Source organism: Ananas comosus, linkage group 4, assembly GCF_001540865.1.
Source record: "Ananas comosus cultivar F153 linkage group 4, ASM154086v1, whole genome shotgun sequence".
Lineage (NCBI taxonomy): Eukaryota > Viridiplantae > Streptophyta > Magnoliopsida > Poales > Bromeliaceae > Ananas > Ananas comosus.
The window spans coordinates 5883980-5902015 of NC_033624.1; the positions used below are offsets into that span (position 1 = coordinate 5883980).

Below are 18036 nucleotides of genomic sequence, written 5' to 3' on the forward strand. Positions count from 1 at the left end.
GTGTGTGTGTGTGTGTGTGTGTGTGTGTGTGTGTGTGTGTGTGTGTGTGTATCTAGGGCAACGGAAAGAGAATGATTTTGTCGCGAATTGACAACCGATTCTGGTGAAACAAAATCACAGGTTTGATGATTTAGCACTGTCGGAAGTGCTAGTGCGATCTGCTCGTAAATTCGATGAGCCAATCGCTTGGAATTGCACATTGTTTGAGGACGGGTCAACATTGCATATTTGGTTTTTTCACAAAAATTCCAGTATTTTATGTATCGAATCGCATGGGATCGCAAGTGGAAGTGCACTCATGCGTATCACAGGTGTCCTAAAGGACTCGAGTTGGAATTTTTCTTGCTTGAGGATTTTCCTGCAAATGTACATCTATGTACATATTGGGATCTAGGCTTTCTCTCCTCTAACCCTAACCCTAACCTCTCTCTTTCCTTCCCCGAGCCTTAGCCGCCTTCTCTTCCTTCTCTGACTGCACTGTGTACATCCCCGATCGCCGGTGACCACTGCCTGGCCGGCCAAACTTTGGCCATTTATCTCCTTCCTCTCCCTCAACCTCATTCCTTTTCTTTCTCCCTCTGTCACTATATCTGTGAGCGCCTGGAGAGGGCCTGTGATATTGTAGTACACTGAATTTTAGCAAATTATAAAGTTCTAGTATAAGAATGGTATTGTAAACTATTCTGGGTGTTTTGAGGGTTGTTGGTGTTGTATCTGCCTATTTTTGGAGCTTCCTACGCGCGAGAACGGGCTTTCAGCATCAAAATCTGTAAAGTGCAAATTTTAGGGCTGAGTACCTATACTGGAGGTTGGTACCGGAACCCCATTGCATGCCAGAGAGTACTTGCTCTCGGGTTTGAGATTTGGGGTGTTGAGTACCGGTACTGGAGTTGGGTACCGGTATTGTATCGCGCGGTTACCGGTATATCGTATTCAACCCGAATGTTTTGCGCTCGGGTTTTGTGAGTTTGAGTGCCGGGTACCGGTACTCCAATTCGAGTACCGGTACTCAATGCGGAAAACTGCAGTTCGTGCAGTTTACAATTTTTGAGGTTTTGAGGGGTTTTAAGGAAATTGTTACATCATGTTTATAACATCTCTTTTCCCCCATATGCCCCTCTTTGTGCTAAGTTTAGAGAGAAGTAAAGGTAGGTTTTTCTCTCTCTCTCTCTCCTTGATTTCTTCCCCCAAACCCTTTTAGATTTGGGTTTTGATCTCTTTTTCTTCTTCCTCTTCATGGTGGCTAGTTTCTTGGACCGTGAAGGAGGCTTGGAAGTGAAGAAAAGAGCTTGTTTGAAGATCTAACTCCAACTTTAGCTTGGGTTGGAGCTTTCTTCATAGTTAGTAGTCTTGTTGCAATATTTATTTATAAATTTTGCAAGATTTGTGGATGAAAACATAGTTTTGAAAAAAACTAGGGTTTATTTTGGGGTTTCTTGATTTTGAACCTTTAGGGTTTAATTGATGAGTGTAGAACTCTCTTTTAGGTGAATTTAAAGCTTTGTAGCTTCAATTTGGACTTAGAACAAGTTCTTCGTGGATAAAGGTATTTTCCACCTATTTTAGATTTGATTTTTGATTATATTTGTATGAGGTTTGTTAGAGCCTAACAGAATTTATATTTGCAAGGTTGACTATATTTTCGCCACACAAACGTGGTGCGAGTGCCACGTGTGCGTGGCTGGTTAAATTGAACACGGTGAACCATTTACTGTGTTTGGACATAGTGAATGGTTTACCGTATCCTTTCTATATTTTACTTAAATCGTGTCTTTTTCACATTCACTGTATTTATTGTATTAAACACTGTATAAGTTAAATACATTGAACCATTTATTATGTCCAAATATGGTGAATAATTCATCATATTCAACTCAAATTTTGGACTGCCAATTATGCTCACGTGGCGCTTGCGTGGTAGAAATAGGACCAATCTTATAAATATAAATTTTATAGGACTGTTTGTAAAACAATATGACTAATTTTATAAATATAAATTTTATGGGACGGTTTGTAAAATTTTTTTCCTAGGGGTAGAAGCACCAAAAAAAAAAAAGAAAAAAAAAGAAAAAAAAAGCTCCATGCTACGTTCGTTGGCATCTCCGCTGCTGTGCGAATCTCTTTCCTCTCTCTCCCTCTTTGCGTTATCGGTCTTCAAATGGAGCGACATGTGCAGCGGCTTCTGAACCGGGTGTCTCTGGTCTTCGCCACCGCCGCCACCCTCTCCCTCCTCCACCTCTTCTTCCGCTCCTCCTCCTCCTCCTCCTACTGCATCCCCTCCTACTCCCCCCTCCAACCCCACCCCAACCATCCCCACCACCCCCAAACCCTAACCCTAGCCCTAACCCCCTTCCCCCGCTCCTCCTGCGACGCCGCCTCCCGCTCCTTCGTCCCCCTCGAGAAGCGCTCCGCCAAGCTCCGCTCCTCCGCCGCGTGGCGCCGCCACGTCGCCTCCCTCTCCGCCGCCGTGTTCTCCCCCCTCCGCGCCCTTCGCCTCCTCTCCAACTCCTCCCGCGTCCTCTGCGTCTCCGCCGGCGCCGGCCAGTCCGTCGCCGCCCTCCGCGATTCCGGCGTCGCCGACGTCACCGGCGTCGACCTCCTCGATTTCCCCCCGCTCGTCAGCCGCGCCGACCCCCACAATCTCCCCTTCTTCGACGGCGTCTTCGACCTCGCCTTCACCCCTGGCCTCGCCGGCGCGCTCTTCCCCACGAGGTTCGCCGCAGAGATGGAGCGCACCGTGCGGCAGGGCGGGGCCATCGTGCTCGCTCTCGAGTGGTGGCCTTCGTCCTTGTCGCCGCCATCATTGTCGGAGGCTCGAACGGAAGGGATTTGGGCACTCTTCAGGAGATCCAGCATTTTGGAGGTTAGGAATGTTACATTGGTTGGTTCTGAGACCACTTTGATTATAATGAGAAATAACGGAAATAGCACAACTTGAATCTAGCTTCATCTTGTCTCATGCTTGTATCTGTAGTTTGTCAATTCATTCCACTAATTTGTATTCTTTTAGATTAAATTCTGTATCTAATTTGTTAATTAATAGCCTCAATTGTGTTCTACCTGATAGAATCAGTTCTCTGTCCAACAATTGCCTTTGAAGGAATGTAGATCAATTGATTAGATTTTGCAAGGAACAACATAGAGATTGTCTTGTTGATGAGATTATAGTTAGTGGAAAATGTACAGAACAAAAAATTCATGCCAATTATATATATATATATATATATATATATATATATATATATAGAGTCCGGCTACTATGCTATCGGTAGCACGGAGCGCTCCGTGCTACCAAGTTGTTTTCGATGATGTGGCTTTCAAATCGACGATCGGCTCCGTTAAACTTGATCTACACTATTGAAAGTATTTGGAAACTAAATTTCAGATTTTTTCGATATCATTTGACTAGTGATCAACAAATCTCAAAATTGACAATTTTAATGGCCGATGTGGTGTGTTTGTGAGTTTAACGGTGTAAAACAATCCAAATGCGATNTTCTTTTAGATTAAATTCTGTATCTAATTTGTTAATTAATAGCCTCAATTGTGTTCTACCTGATAGAATCAGTTCTCTGTCCAACAATTGCCTTTGAAGGAATGTAGATCAATTGATTAGATTTTGCAAGGAACAACATAGAGATTGTCTTGTTGATGAGATTATAGTTAGTGGAAAATGTACAGAACAAAAAATTCACGCCAAATATATATATATATATATATATATATTCATTACGTTCAGGCGTTCAGCCATCCAAGTTCTATTAATGCTTTGTGAAGACAGACTAAGAATATCTTGGTCATTGTGATTGTTACGTTCTTTGTTTCGTAATTAGAATGTATAAAAGAGTACTAGAGCCAACAGGCTTAAAGAGAGAAGTTTCTCATCCACAGTGCACGTTATAAGTAAATTACTGGCGTCTTTATATATAGCTCATTTAGGAGCCTTCTACGTTCTTTGAATAGAATGCAAATAAATTGACTATATCCCTCTTGTATCTAAAATACCATGTAAAATATGGATAGAATCATATGGGATTTGAGTGGAGTCATATCAGATCGTGATAAAATTAGAGAAATCTTTGTATAATCATATTAGATATAGATAGAATCATGTTCGTATAGGTTTTTTCCCCTCATATTTGAAATATTATGTTAGACAATACTAAATTTTGAAAATAGGTTATTTTAACTTTAAACTAGACCATTTTGTGTGCAATGTTACCTCAGCTAGAGTCTACCAATTTGTTATCAAAGTGGGAGAAGAGAAGAATACTACAGCGAATTGGCCAATAATATGCTACAAGATAATTTTCTTATGACACAGTGGAAAATTGATTCTATGCCAACTTATTGTGCAATGATAAAAATAGTATAGTGTGTTTCCACTAGGGATTCAAATAGATTTGGGTTGATGGAGCTCCCGGTCAAATCTGCCCCAAACATGGTAGTAGTAAATGGAGGCCAAAAATAAATAAATCTGCCCCAATCTGCTAATGAATTGAAGCTTTAGGCGGGAAGCCTCTTTCTTTCTTGATCTACCTTGATCTCCCAAAATTCGCTCCTACCTCTCCTTGCCCCAAATAGAGCGGTAAATAGGGCCAACAAATAGAACAAAAATCAACCAGTCCTGAATCCACCCTGATTTGCTTAAAAAAGGGAGGAATGGCCCCCAGATCTACCTAGTTTGCAACCGTATTTTCTACAATGTAGTGTTTTTTTTGCTATAACTTGTTGTTTCTGGCAGATTGAAAAGAAATGGATTTGAAAAGAAGAAGAATGGTAGAATTTTAGAGAGAGAAAGCTTGCAAGAATGAAGTAAGAGAATTTTCAGTCTATAACTAGATGGAAGAAAGTCATTCCCTTGCATCAATATAACCACACATGTGTCACTTTTTTTTTGGATCCCCTACGCTATGTATAGAGAAATTTAAAATGAGGTCAAAAGCATTCCTCAAAGGTGGAAAATTAAATTTTAGCTGTAAATTAAGGAGGACTTCTTTATCATAGGAGGACTCCTCTTTGGAGTAGTATTAGGAAGGAAGTTTTAAACATTTATTATCTTACTAAGAACACTTTTCAACACCCTAGGTTTCTCACCAAGGAGAACATGTATAAGGTGTCAGCAAATCAACATCACCAAGATATGATTTTTAATGAAGGGGATAATGTCTCAATTTATTTTAGAAAAGAAAGGTTCTCGGCTGGAGGTTACAGCAAGTTGAGTAGGAAAAAGTATGGGCTATTCAAAATTTTGAAGAAGTTGGGAGCAAATACATATGCAATTGATCTGCTTCCAAAATTGCCAACATATCCTAGATCTTCAATGCCAGCGAGTTGTACAAGTACTATAGAGAGGCCCCCTCTACTATCGATATTGATGGCTTGACATCTTACACTGACACTGAAGCGTCATCAGACAGGGTGGAGGATGTTCTGTGGTACCCATCATCGATACTTGGTATGCTGGCGTCGACATCCATTGTGTGATAGCAGTTGGATTTTTGAGGCGGAGTTATGACGGCTTTGAGAAGACTTATACTAGAGCTATCAGAATGCCATCTCGATGGGGTCGAGATTTCTCCAATCTGGGAAGAATTGATGCACCAAATAAAACTTTTTTTACTTTTGAATGCAATTTTCATTTATTTTTTAACTTCGTGTTTGATTCAGGCTTAAATCATTTAGTTTTATATTGTTTGGCTAATCCAAACCCTTTTTCTCTAATAAAAATAAATTCAAACCCAGAAAACCTTTCGACTTTCTAGAATTGCCTTATCTTCTATGCATGACTCTTGGGTGACCGTGCTTAGTTGAAGACAAAGAGACAAGAATTTATTACGGGAAAAGCTCTTAGCAGTTAGCACTATGCTTTGAGAGGCAGTTTTGATGAATAAAAATTTCTATTCTTGTTCTTTGTCCTTGCTATGGTGATTTTTTCTTGGTGTGATCATCGACACTTTTTCCTCTTGTCAAGATCGCCTTCTTCCTCAGCTTGATCATTGTTGATTTTTTCTCGCGGCGAGATTGGCTTATGCTTTTATCCCTCCTCTTCTTTCGGGTCCTTGCCTTCTTTTCTTTCTTCCTGGTGCCGAAGTTCTACCTATAATGTTCCGCCTTCCTCGTTGATCATGGATCCCCCACAATCTTGTGATCGGTGCACTTCTTATATCTTACCTTCTCCCTCATCGTTTAGTATCTCATTATTCTTCTTAATCTAGTCTTCCACCATTACCAACCATTTTTACCGAAACAACCAAATCTAAAAATTATAGTCCGACAAAATCGAACTTGCCTTTTTATTTGGAACTATTATATGTATTTTTCGATGGTTGTTATTATCTTATGTATTGAAGGTTTATCACTATCTTATTATTGCTTCAATCAATTTTTTAATTTCCCGTCTTGCTGAATTTTTTTTTCTTGCTTCCATGTATTAATTTTAGTGAAGTTCGCCAGAATCGATAAGTTGAAGCTAGTTTGTTTCAAGGAATAGCTATATACGAAAACGAAGTTGAAAATTCAGATTTGGCTACCCCCGGTTAGCATCATTGAGGCATAGAATGACAGCTAAGGATTTTTAGTGCGTCTTATTTTGATCAAGACGTCACATACATAGATATAAATAGATGCTAACCTTTTCTTAAGACCAAATTTTCATAAGAAAGATTTCAACCTAGAGATGCTACATAGATACCAAATTGTCGAAACAAGTAAATTGAAAAAGTTAAAAGAGGGGACACATTTTTCATAGATTAGTTATCATAAAGTTGTAGCATTTATTACTAAGGCACTTATTAGTTACTACTAATGTAGGAGAGGACAACTTTTGTTGGATTCATGCGCTGAAATGAGCACCACAGCACTCTGCTGGTAGCAAAACAAAAACATGAATCTTGTGATGCTGGAGGATATTGTTCTTGCAGATATGACTACAAAGTTGGTGAAGCTGCTGAACCTAGTTTATTTCAAGGAATAGCTATAAATGAAACCAAAAATGAAAATTCAGATTTGGCAACCCCCTATTTGGATCATTGAGGCATAGAATGGCAATTAAGAAGTTTTAGTACGTCTTATTTTGATCAAGATATCACATACGTAGATATAGATAGAAACTAACTTTTTTTAAGATCAATTCGTTATAAGAAAGATTTTCAACATAGAGATGCTACATAATTGAAGAGAATACACATTTTCTAGATATTAGTTATCATTAATTGGCAGCATTTGTTACCATGGCACTTATTGGTTACTACTAATATGGGAGAGGATAGCTTTTATTGGATTCACGCGCTCAAGTGTGCACTTTGCTAGTAGAAAAACAAAGATATGAAGTTAGTGATGTTGGAGGATATTGTTCTTGTAGATATGACTACTGATTGTTGTCGAACATTTTGGGCCATTTTGGGTTAGAAGGCTATCTTTTCTGAGAATTGAATTGATGTTTTAGGCTATAACCTGCAAGAGAACAATTTTCTGCTGCAGCTCTGTTTACTTCGAATAGAAATTCGATATTGCAACCATTTTATGTTGTAGTGGGATGAGAGAAAAATTCTTTAGTGAATTTTACAGTAATCGGAAGTAGAAAATAATTTTTTTATGGTAGTTCCACAGACTTGCGTGAGAAACTGAACTTCTGTCCCTAGCTTTTTGTTGCGGTCGGATAAGATAAGAGTGATATGGGAGATCTATGAAAACTGTTGATCTTTTTGCTATAGCCTATTGGTTCTTGCAAAAAGAGAAGTAAAGGATTTGTCTATGAAAAAGAATAGAAGAATTTTAGGTAGACAATATTGTTAGGGGAAAGTAAGAGAAATATAAGCCTGCAGCTAGAAAATAGTCATTTCATTGCATTATCATCACTTGCTTCCATTTTTGATCCCTCATGGCATACCCAAAGAAGTTAAAATGAGCAAAGCTGACTCCTAAAACATTAAAGTATTCCCTGTGCTAAGATGTTAACCAAGGAGGACTCCTTTACATCTTATACGGACTTGTATTAGAAGGAAATTCCCACCATTTATTATCTTCTTAAAACCAAGTTTAGGCAATCTTAAGTTTCTTACCACATAGCACATATTTATTCAAATGCCAATGTGCTAGTAATATGGGTAAATCTTTTTTCTAAAACTCATAGAAAAGTAGAAAGATCATTCAAGCTACTGTACAAAACTCTTAGTCAAATAAAGTTTTATTTGATCCGAGTTTCATTCACTCAATTATAAGCTAGTGTACACCTTTAGATTTTATTAGATTAATGAGATTGTCTAACCTAACGTAATCTAATATTATCTACTGAATTTGGATCTTTATTAACTAGCAGGGCAGAGCCTAACTTTCATATAGTGGATTTTGTGTTTTCATTGTTAGGAGTGGGGGCATAGAGTACTAATCAAGAAGTTTTGGTAACTCTTGTCTTTCCATTAAAGTGTGATATTTATATATAGACGTAGAAAGATATTCTCTTTTCTCCTTTTAATGCTAAAATCTTTATAATAAGGATTTTCTACACACTAGTGATTCATATCTACCAAAGTTACAACAAAGTACGAAAATGCTGTAGGTTGGAAATACTATAGCAAGTATTTTAGTTGTAGATATTGTAGGGCAGGGGAATTAAAAAGAACAGAAGAAGAAAGGTGAAGAAGAAGATAAATAAGCCACATAAGCCGAAAGATCACACATGTCTAAGAAAAATTAAATTTTTTTTATTCACCAAAATTCTCTCTGTACAAAAAGTTGTCATGACTTATACTAAAAAAGCCCTGATGCTAATCTTGATTAAATCTCTTGATTTTTGGAATTTTCATAATACAAATATATCTAATCCTAATTTAAAACTTCCAAAATCATATTCCCATTTTTTCAGAAATTTATTTCATACCTAAAAATCGATAAATACGATTTGAAAAAAATAAACAAAAATAACAATTCTGAAAATAAAAAAATTAGATACTAATTACTTTTTTAACTTTATTTGGAAACCTAAGGAAAAAACAATTATTATGAAGTGGCACTCATATGTTACCATTAATATAGGAGAATATGGTAGAGGAGGGCTTTCGGTGGATTCATGGGCTCGAGAGAGCAGTGTTTGAAAAGGCGCAAGGCATAAAAAGGCACAAAGGCCTTATGGAGCCTAGGCGTGAGGTGCACCGTGAGTCGCGTGCCTCAATTCTAATAAAAGTAAAACTCTTAACAAGTCTAATTTTAAATGGATGTTTTATGTTAAAAAATTCTAAAATAGCTATATAAAAACAAAATAATCATAAAAAGGTAAAGAAACCGCATGCATAAATGTTCTCAGTCTAAAAGTAAAAAAAATTATGTTTCAACTTCCAACTTAAAAGTGCTTGCTGCTGCTACTTATTGCCATTAGGGGGTGAAAGAGAGAACGATCAAGAGAAAAGGGAAAGAAAACGTTCAAATTAGAATTTTTTTAAAAAAATTTCTTAATATTTTAGAATATATGAAGAAACTAAAAACCCGAAAACCTAAATCCTACACACATTAAATATAAATATCACGAGACGCGTCTGAGGCGCATGCCTCATTCCCTGAGGCCCTGAGGCGCGTGCCTGAGGTGCTTCTTTTCAAACACTGCGAGGGAGCATTAAGGCACTTTGTTGTTGGACACACAAACTGGACGATGTTCGTGCCGCAAAGTTGCTGAATTCTTAGAGCTGGTTGTCTTTGTAGCCTGATAGCCAATGGTGGAGTAAGACTGTTAGAGTATGTGTCCGCGAGATTGCAATAGGTGCAAAATGGTTGATATTTAACATGTGGTTGGGGCCTTCGGGCATGAAGTGGTTGGAACTTGACAGGGATGGAGCTATGTGTAGGCCCAAGGTGGCCATGGCCCCTCTCAACTTCTCAATATTTGCTTAATAGTCCTTGGTATTAATTCAGCTCTCTTTTTTGGATAGTCGTGGCCTTCCTAGATTTTTAGTATTTGCTTAATAGCTTGTAGTTCCAGCATAACTCTCTATCCTTGTTTTTATACTCTTGTTTAGGTGAAAATATATTAAGAGCCTATTACTTTTAGGCAGTGTTTGAAAAGGAGCGCCTCAGGCACGCGCCTCAGCGCCTAGGCGCAAGGCGCGAGTCTCAATGCCTCAGGGAGTATGGCGCGCGCCTCAGACGCGCCTCGTGATATTTACGTTTAATGTGTCTACGGTGTGGGTTTTTGGGTTTTGAGCTTCTTCAATATATTCTAAAATGTTAAGAAACTTTTTTTAAAAAATTTCTAATTGAACGCTTTCTTTTTCTTTTCTCTTGGTCGTTCTCTCTTCCACCCCCAAATGGCAATAAATAGCAGCGGCAAGAAGAAAGAAACAGCAGCAAACACTTTAAAGCTGAAAGTTGAAACATAAATTTTTTTATTTTTAAGTTGAGAACATTTATGCATGCGATTTCGTTACATTTTTATGATTATTTTATTTTTGTATAGCTATTTTAGAATTTTTTAATATAAAACATCCATTTAAAATAGGCTTGTTAAGAGTGTTTTATTTTTATTAGATATGCGCCTCACCTTCTTGAGGCGCGCGCCTAGGCTTCATAAAGCCTTTGCGCCTTTTTGCGCCTTGCGCCTTTTCAAACACTGCTTTTAGGGCATTTTGAAATATGTTTCTCTGCTCTAAATTTTTTTTTTAATATTTTTTAACTTCTAATTATGTTAGGTGAGCTGTTTTATTTAACTAAATAAAAGATGACACTAAATTTAATAGCTATGTTAATTTTATTTACTTAAAAACTAAGAAATTACTGTTAGATTTAGTAAAATTTCTAAGTTATTTGAATGTAATAATAGAAATAAAATAATTAGAAGATTTTTATCAGAAAATAAAAAAATAAAGTTCATGTTTTTATATTAATTATTTAATTAATAAATTTTTTTATTAAAATTTTTCAATTAGGTAAAATTTTGTTTATTTGCTGAAGCTTCTATTTAAATATATTTTGGCCCCGTCATGACTGAATCTTAGCTCTGTCCCTGGAACTTGAGCAAAGAAGAACTAGTAAAGCTTGCAGATCCAGTATGACATGCTCATAAGATTTAGAAAATGTAGAAAGCCTTGGGTCAAATTTATATTTTAATTCTACTATAAAAGTAATTTATATATTAATAATTTATAGTAGTATGTATTATCTGCAAATAATTGTTTATACTATGTTGGTAAGGTGTTACTTGCATTGCATAAAAGAATCTCGCTTCTAGCCTTTATAAGGAGCAGGAGCTGGTCTTCTCTAATCTCTACTATTGTGCTTCTCTCTCTTTTTCTATTTTTTGGCTTCCAATCCCGCTAAATTTGTGGTCATCAATCATTGTTGTCATAGGCGACCATCTAGGCATGTATTTGCTCCCGTCTAGATGCTTTATCATTCTTACAGCATAGATATCTACTGCTTACGTCTAACCCATGCTATTAAGATAATGTGACTGACAGTTTGCTATGTTCTATACATTTCACATTTTTTGTTAGTCAAGTTGAGACTTGTGCCTTTATGTTATACTACTACAATTTTGTCATATACTTTGATACTGTTGCAGATTGTTTTTTTTTTTTAAATTTTTTGGTCATTGTTATGCACACTGTCCAATTTTTTCTCACTTTTTGTATAAGTAGCAGCTATTAGAAGGAGATGTTAAGGTGCATATACAATATGTAAGATGTTTTTGTAGGTTTGTATGTAAGAGCTGTAATTGTTTGAACTATTTTCTTTATATGATTATTTTTTGTTACGTATGTAAGAGCTGTAATTGTTTGAACTATTTTCTTTATATGATTATTTTTTGTTAGGGTAACAAATGATTATTGATTGTGGTACATGGTCCTGTCAATGTCATCTTAATTATATAGTTTGTTTAATTATAATGCTTATTTCTAGACTCAATATAAGTTGCTATGCCAACATAAATACAAATTAATTATCAAAATGTTCTGCTTTTGGATGCTTATCTTGTGGCTTTGGTAGAACTGCTAGACCTTTAATGTTTGGGTATTTTTAGGCCATCAAGATATTTTGCAGAACTGTTAGATTCCTTCGTGTGAATTATTTTTTCCTATTAGATTTTTGCATCAAATTCACAATCACTAGACAGGACCTGGCAAACTTATGGTGAGTCCTTATTTCTGAATCCTGTATCATTGTCCAGTTCTCATATTCACCTTTGGTATTTTATTTGTATAATAGCTAGTTTGTGATCAAAACTAGGAGATTGGAGTCAAATTAGTCCGTAATGATTTTAAGTTCTTATATAGACTGCTGGACTTTCGGACTGACACTGTGCACCAAATTGCACAAGCCCATCCTATGTAAGTTGTGCTAGTTCATTTAGCATCGAGTTCCATATGTGAAAAAGAGAATTAAATGTGGATATTTTAGGAGATTTCAGTAGGTTGGAATATTGAGTTTTGACTGATGGAGTCTACATACCCTTTGGATTAGATATTGTGTACTCTGCTCTTGTTTTAAATTTTTAATGAATGTCTATCTGGTCAACAAGTTGGACATTCTATACCGGTCGACTGATAATCAATAAACTATTAGAAGCTTTGGAAATTAGACTTGATCTTAGCCAATTCAAAAATAAGATATCTAGGTTTCTTTAGTATGATAGATTAGGCCTTCCACAAATTTCCGAACTTCCTATCTGTTGTAGTCTTTGCTCTTAAGGGATCAAAACTCTCAGACTCTACGAGCGAATAACAAATCTAGAAAGCCTTTATTTGATTTCAATAGCTTTCTTCTATGAAAATTTTATTTGAGAACAAGGAATCTTATCCAATAGCTTTCTTCCATTGTGTAAGTGGAGAGAACTAGATTTAACTACCACTATCTTGTATTGTGCATTTTTTTTAAGTGGCTGGTGGCATCCAGAAGAAAGGCATCGATGCATAGATTAAAGTCTATAATAGGAATTGCTGAAATGACAGAATTTTTAGGTGGGATGGTGGAGGAATTTCTGGACAAGATCAGCTTCATGGTAGTATATTCTTTTCATAACAGCCTTGTAATAATTTCAGTAGTGATCATGTGTAGATTTTTGTCCCTTTGCAGTGTGTCAATAATCCTGCTTTATATGACATTTATCACCAGATATCTTTGTTGCGGGGACAGGATTGTAGCCCACTGGAAAATTAATTGATATAGGGCATAAAGCATAGTGGGGAGGTCATAGTGGCTGATGAAATTGTATGTAGAATTAATGCGTGAGGTAGCATGTACCTATTGACCCTCTAGTGTCATTCTCTAGATTTAGGAAACCTTTGCATGGTATCGAGCCATAGTCTTGGAAGGGCATGTGTTGTCCTCTGGCTCTCGACTGAAATAAACGGTGTTAATTAACTGATTTGCAATGAGATCATTTCCATATCCAGATGTCGATTAATTAGAAAAATATTTGGCAAAAAGATATGGCAGCTCTTTCATTATTGCCTGTCTTTCCATATATAGCTCATTTTAGGATTCCTGACTTCACTTTTGTTGCATAGTGGTGTGGGAGTCTTCTCGATAATATCATGTATATTTTTGAGACATTACTTTGCAAATTACTGATTAATTATTTTTGAAACACAGGGCTTGATAGACATACCTTGTTTTGAGGTTCCATATCTTGTTGCACGTAAAGTGTTTTTGAGTGTGGTTAACTTTTTCTAGAAACTCAATTAGTTCTAGGTCAAATCATGTAGATGATTGATGGGCTTTGTTGTTCCATGAATGTACTGGAAGGTTGATTGGTGATGTTTTGTCTTTGATATAGGAATTTCTCCAAAATGATGAAGTCATGTTTTATCTCGAGATTTATGTTCGTGGGTCTGTGGTGCAGCTTTCTTTCTTGTCAAGTTATCAGATAATTGCCTTATACTTCTCCTTGATGTTTTCTTTCTAGTGAGAGCTACATGATAGGCCACCATGCGAACCCTTATGCTTCAAAGTTTCAATTAGCTTTACATAGGTCTCTATCCTTTGAGACAAACTCATGCTTTCAGATGCTGCTTGTGTTCCTGGCCAGCTTTTTTTTCTTTTCTTTTGCACTTTTTCCTTTCACCTTTTTTAGTTTTGATCCTCTTTCTCATAGGTGGTAAGTAATTTATATTTGTTTTAAGTTTCCATATTTTAGCTGTTGAAATAGGAAATACATGTTGATTTTTCATTTAGCTATACAAGTGCTTGTTGATATTTGAGGTGCTTTTGCTGCTTTGTTTCCTCTTTGTTATTCCTCTCTGTTATCTGTCTTTTTTTTCTCTGTTTCATTTTCTCTTCTACTGTACAATGACAAGTAATTGTTAAATTATATGTTTTTGATCAATATTTTCCGTTGCATTAAAATTGGGAGTCCATGACCATGAAGGGATCTAACCTCCTTACCTGGAGCAAGAATAATTTCAATGAATTCCTTATCTGAGAATTGCTGATCGCCTGTGTCAGCATGATGAATTCTTGATTAACATGGCTTAATGAAGAACGGTCCTTAAAGTATGTTCACATTCGGAACATTCTATTTACATAGTTCGCCAAGTCTTGCTTGTTAAATCTTGCTTCTTCTAATTGTCCAAATTGAAAAGTTATTGAGAACCAAAATTAAGATCTATGTTTGGTAACTTCCTCCTTCAGCTGTTTCTTTGCATTTCCTTTCATACCTCTCTGCCAGCCAATTTTTTGTCAGCTGTGAAGGCTTTTTAAACTGATTTTCTTTCTAATTTCTTCTCCACTAACTTTTCCACTTGTTTCTCTATAATGTTTTAGTTGTTTGGATCTTATATCTTTCTCCTGACTTTCCTCTCACCCATAACTATTGCGCTCTTGGATCTCCTTTGGCGTCTCTTGGATCTCTTACTACTTTGCAGTAGCGTAGATCGGTGACGATTGAAATTAATTATGATTCTACTTGTTTAGCCTAGATTTAAATATTGTTGGAGATTAAGTACTTGATCTGACGCTTGGAGAATTTTTATTTATTTTCTTTATTTGGACTTAGTGTTAGAGCTTGAATTTTATTTTCGATTGTGTATGTTGGGACCTGCAATCAAAATATTCTCCTTTTTTTTTTTCTATTTTCGTCTAGGTTGGGACCAACAACAAAATTTTTCCCTCTATTTTATTTTGATTAGGTTGGGGACTGTCATCTAACTTTTTTATTTTGATTAGGCCGAAGACTGTCATCAATATTTTTCCCATTATAGTTTGTGCAGGTCAGTGGACTGTTACTTCGTAGTATTTTCCCTATGTTTTTTCCTTTGGGGTTTTCATTCTATTTCCTCCTTGTGTTGTGGGGATACATGTCTCAATGTTTTCTCGCAAACTTGTATTTGAGCTTTTTATCAATTGATATTGCCTACGGATTTTTCTTATTTTTTAGAAAAGTAAAATTTGTCCAAATTGCTTCTTCTGGATAGTACAATTGGGTTTTCTTGTAACTAATGATGTAAGTAACATTTTCTCAAATCTATCTGTATAATTTTGCTTTTAACCAATTAAAAGGTAGCCTTTTCTTTTAGAAAAGGGTGGTTGGTTTGTGGAGACATAATTTTCTCTTTAACAAATTACAGAGAGCCTTTTTTCTCAAAAAAGGATTGCTTTGTGGGGTACCTTGGAATCTCCTTAAGGGATCTATCTTTAATCAATCTAGATTTAGTGCAATAACTTTTCTGGCAACAAAGGTTAAAGACCATAATAATTCTAAGTTTGAATTTGTTTGTAATGAAATTATCGAAGGTCTCGTAAGAACTATATAATGGTATGAAATTTTTTTGATTTAGAAGGTTGAAGCAATTTATCAAGTATAATTGAATAAAGAAAACTATTTTCTTCTGCTTGTTATAGAGGGCAATGAATTTAAGACCGTCCACAGTTAGCCCTTTTGAGTTAGTTGCATACGATGCATATGAGGGGCATCGTTTATTATGATACTTCTGAATTGTAAGTTTTTCCCCTTGCAAGAAAATACTAAAAGAATGTTGTTTTCTACACACTATATAAGTATAAGATTACACTCATTTATTTGACTTGTTCAGTGTGATTTTTTTTTCCCTTCCTGTTTGTTCACGTCCGTTCATTTAGATCCTGACAACATCTATGTATGTATCCTGTTATTTCACTTTCAGAAATTTTCTCATTGGATCTTCCTAGTTCATGTGCATTAAGCATGCTTAAAGCTCTCTTGTTAAGTCAATTCTTTATGTTTTCAATATTTTGATGCTACTCACAATCTTTGCTTCTTGTATCAAGCATAAGGGTTGTGTGAGAAGCATGTGGGAGAATTCATGAGGGATATGTTCATACACCATAGGATCTTATGAAAAGTATAAACATGCCTAATTCTCCCGAAGTCCACACTTTATTAAGTTGACTAGCGGAGAAATTGATTGCTTGAGGAACATGATCCATTCGTTTGTACCATCATTGTTCTTAACCTTTTCTTTTTAGGTCCTATAATTCTGTTCTGATGGAGATAACAAGAGATGCCGTAGGAATATATGCAGAAGATATTTTTTGTATTAGTATAAACTCTCATCATTACTCGACCAATATCTAGAGGAATTCTTCTTTAGAGATAGGCAGTTTGGACATTTTCATAAACCATTTTAGAGGAATAATTCCCATTTTGGAAATTCTCCACCGTCTAATCAATTCCCTTATTTGCATGTAGAGAAATAATTTTAGAGGCTATTCTCAATATTTTATATATTTATGAAGTTGCCTTGTTTATTAATTGAATCCTGTAGTTTGGAGTTTTATTGTAAACATGACATTGTCTCTTAATCTTCTTAACTAGTAATGATAAGAAGATGCATACCAAACAATTATTCCAATTTCTGTTACTGAAGTTACAGAAGACTCGACCAAAACTCCTATAGATCAAATCCACCAGAAACCTAAAAAGAAAAACCACTCTTATGGAAAGCAAAGTCAATGAATCTTATTCACTTAAACTTTGGCTTATTGGTCTAAATTAATGACAATTTTTTATAAGTATCGAACTTGTCAACCCTTGGAACTGGCAATTCATAGCTAGGTCATTATAAGCTAAAAATAGGCTTATGGAAGAGCAGAAGACTCATTTGGACTTATCTTGTCATCCATTGCATAGTTTTGAGTCCCACAGTGTTATATTGCTTACATGGTTAGGTGACTCTCACATCAGCAAGAGGATTAAGGTCCACAAAACTTTGCATAAAATAGTGGATCAAAAGGTACTCTAACTAACAATCTAACTCTTATGTGACCAAACCGAAAATTCCTACTTGGTGTTTACATCTTTATATTTCTTTTTCAAATCTAATAGGAAAGTTCCAAAGATATCACTTGGATTGCGCACCTAATGTCACATCCCGAAAGACATGAGCATGAAAGCAGGTGATATTACATATGTTATGGTTGTACAGAACTTGTATTCTACCCTTTAAATAACTTGTGTTTTGGTGGCAAGTGCTAACTAATACTGTCTCTTTCAGGGGTCAGAAAGAGACCAAAGCTTATGTTTTTGTTCTCGTGAAAAATATGATGGTTTATTGTAACATCAGCAAAAGAGAGATTTGGTAGTCTTGCTCAAATAGTTTGCCTTTTGGGAGTGGTTTGCTTTCCCTTTGCTTTTGACATGCATATGCGGCAAAGATTTAGTAAAATTTAGTCGCCATATAAAAATACTCTCAGAATGATTTGTACATGTTTCATGGGAATATAATGGTTCTAGTTAGATATCCTCCAAAGGTGGATACCCAAATACTTCACCTTGGGATATGTTTACCCTGCATATTTTTCCTTTGAGAACGGTTTGTTATATGGTTTATCGTCTCATAATGCTTTTAGAGCGCATTCGGTTCGAGTTATATAATATTATAGGGTATTTTGATATATCCAGCTATCTTGGATTTTTAAATAAGATTACTACTCATGTTGCATTAGTGCGTTTGGTTTAATGCAGTAATTTATTGCTGGATTGCGGTGTTTATAGCATTACTATATTTGGTTCAGTCTATAAAATTCAGTAATTTTGACAATAATAAATAGTCTATTCGAAAATTATCCTTA

At 35.9% G+C, this 18036-nt stretch overlaps 1 protein-coding gene across 3 annotated transcripts; it reads left to right on the forward strand.

The window, feature by feature from the left end:
* LOC109708386 lies at window positions 2074-17834 on the forward strand. Of its 3 annotated transcripts, XR_002215717.1 has the most exons (4): window positions 2074-2863; window positions 17134-17198; window positions 17291-17361; window positions 17460-17500. XR_002215717.1 is itself a non-coding variant. In XM_020230107.1 (3 exons), exons 1-3 carry the CDS (start codon window positions 2159-2161, stop codon window positions 17545-17547), a joined length of 864 nt encoding a protein of 287 aa, XP_020085696.1. In that variant the 5' UTR covers window positions 2075-2158; the 3' UTR covers window positions 17548-17834. The 3 variants fall into 3 exon arrangements, 2 of the variants coding, with proteins under 2 accessions (XP_020085696.1, XP_020085697.1); XM_020230107.1 differs by lacking the exon at window positions 17134-17198 and having other exon boundaries at window positions 2075-2863; window positions 17460-17834; XM_020230108.1 differs by lacking the exons at window positions 17134-17198; window positions 17291-17361; window positions 17460-17500 and adding an exon at window positions 5089-5233 and having other exon boundaries at window positions 2075-2863.

Excerpts from the sequence above, each read along its gene's own strand:
- LOC109708386 (XM_020230107.1), top strand. The coding sequence starts at position 2,159 with ATGGAGCGACATGTGCAGCGGCTTCTGAACCGGGTGTCTCTGGTCTTC. Across the intron at positions 2,864-17,290 it reads GGAGATCCAGCATTTTGGAG|GAAAGTTCCAAAGATATCAC; the intron begins GTTAGGAATGTT and ends CAAATCTAATAG. Across the intron at positions 17,362-17,459 it reads AGACATGAGCATGAAAGCAG|GGGTCAGAAAGAGACCAAAG; the intron begins GTGATATTACAT and ends TGTCTCTTTCAG.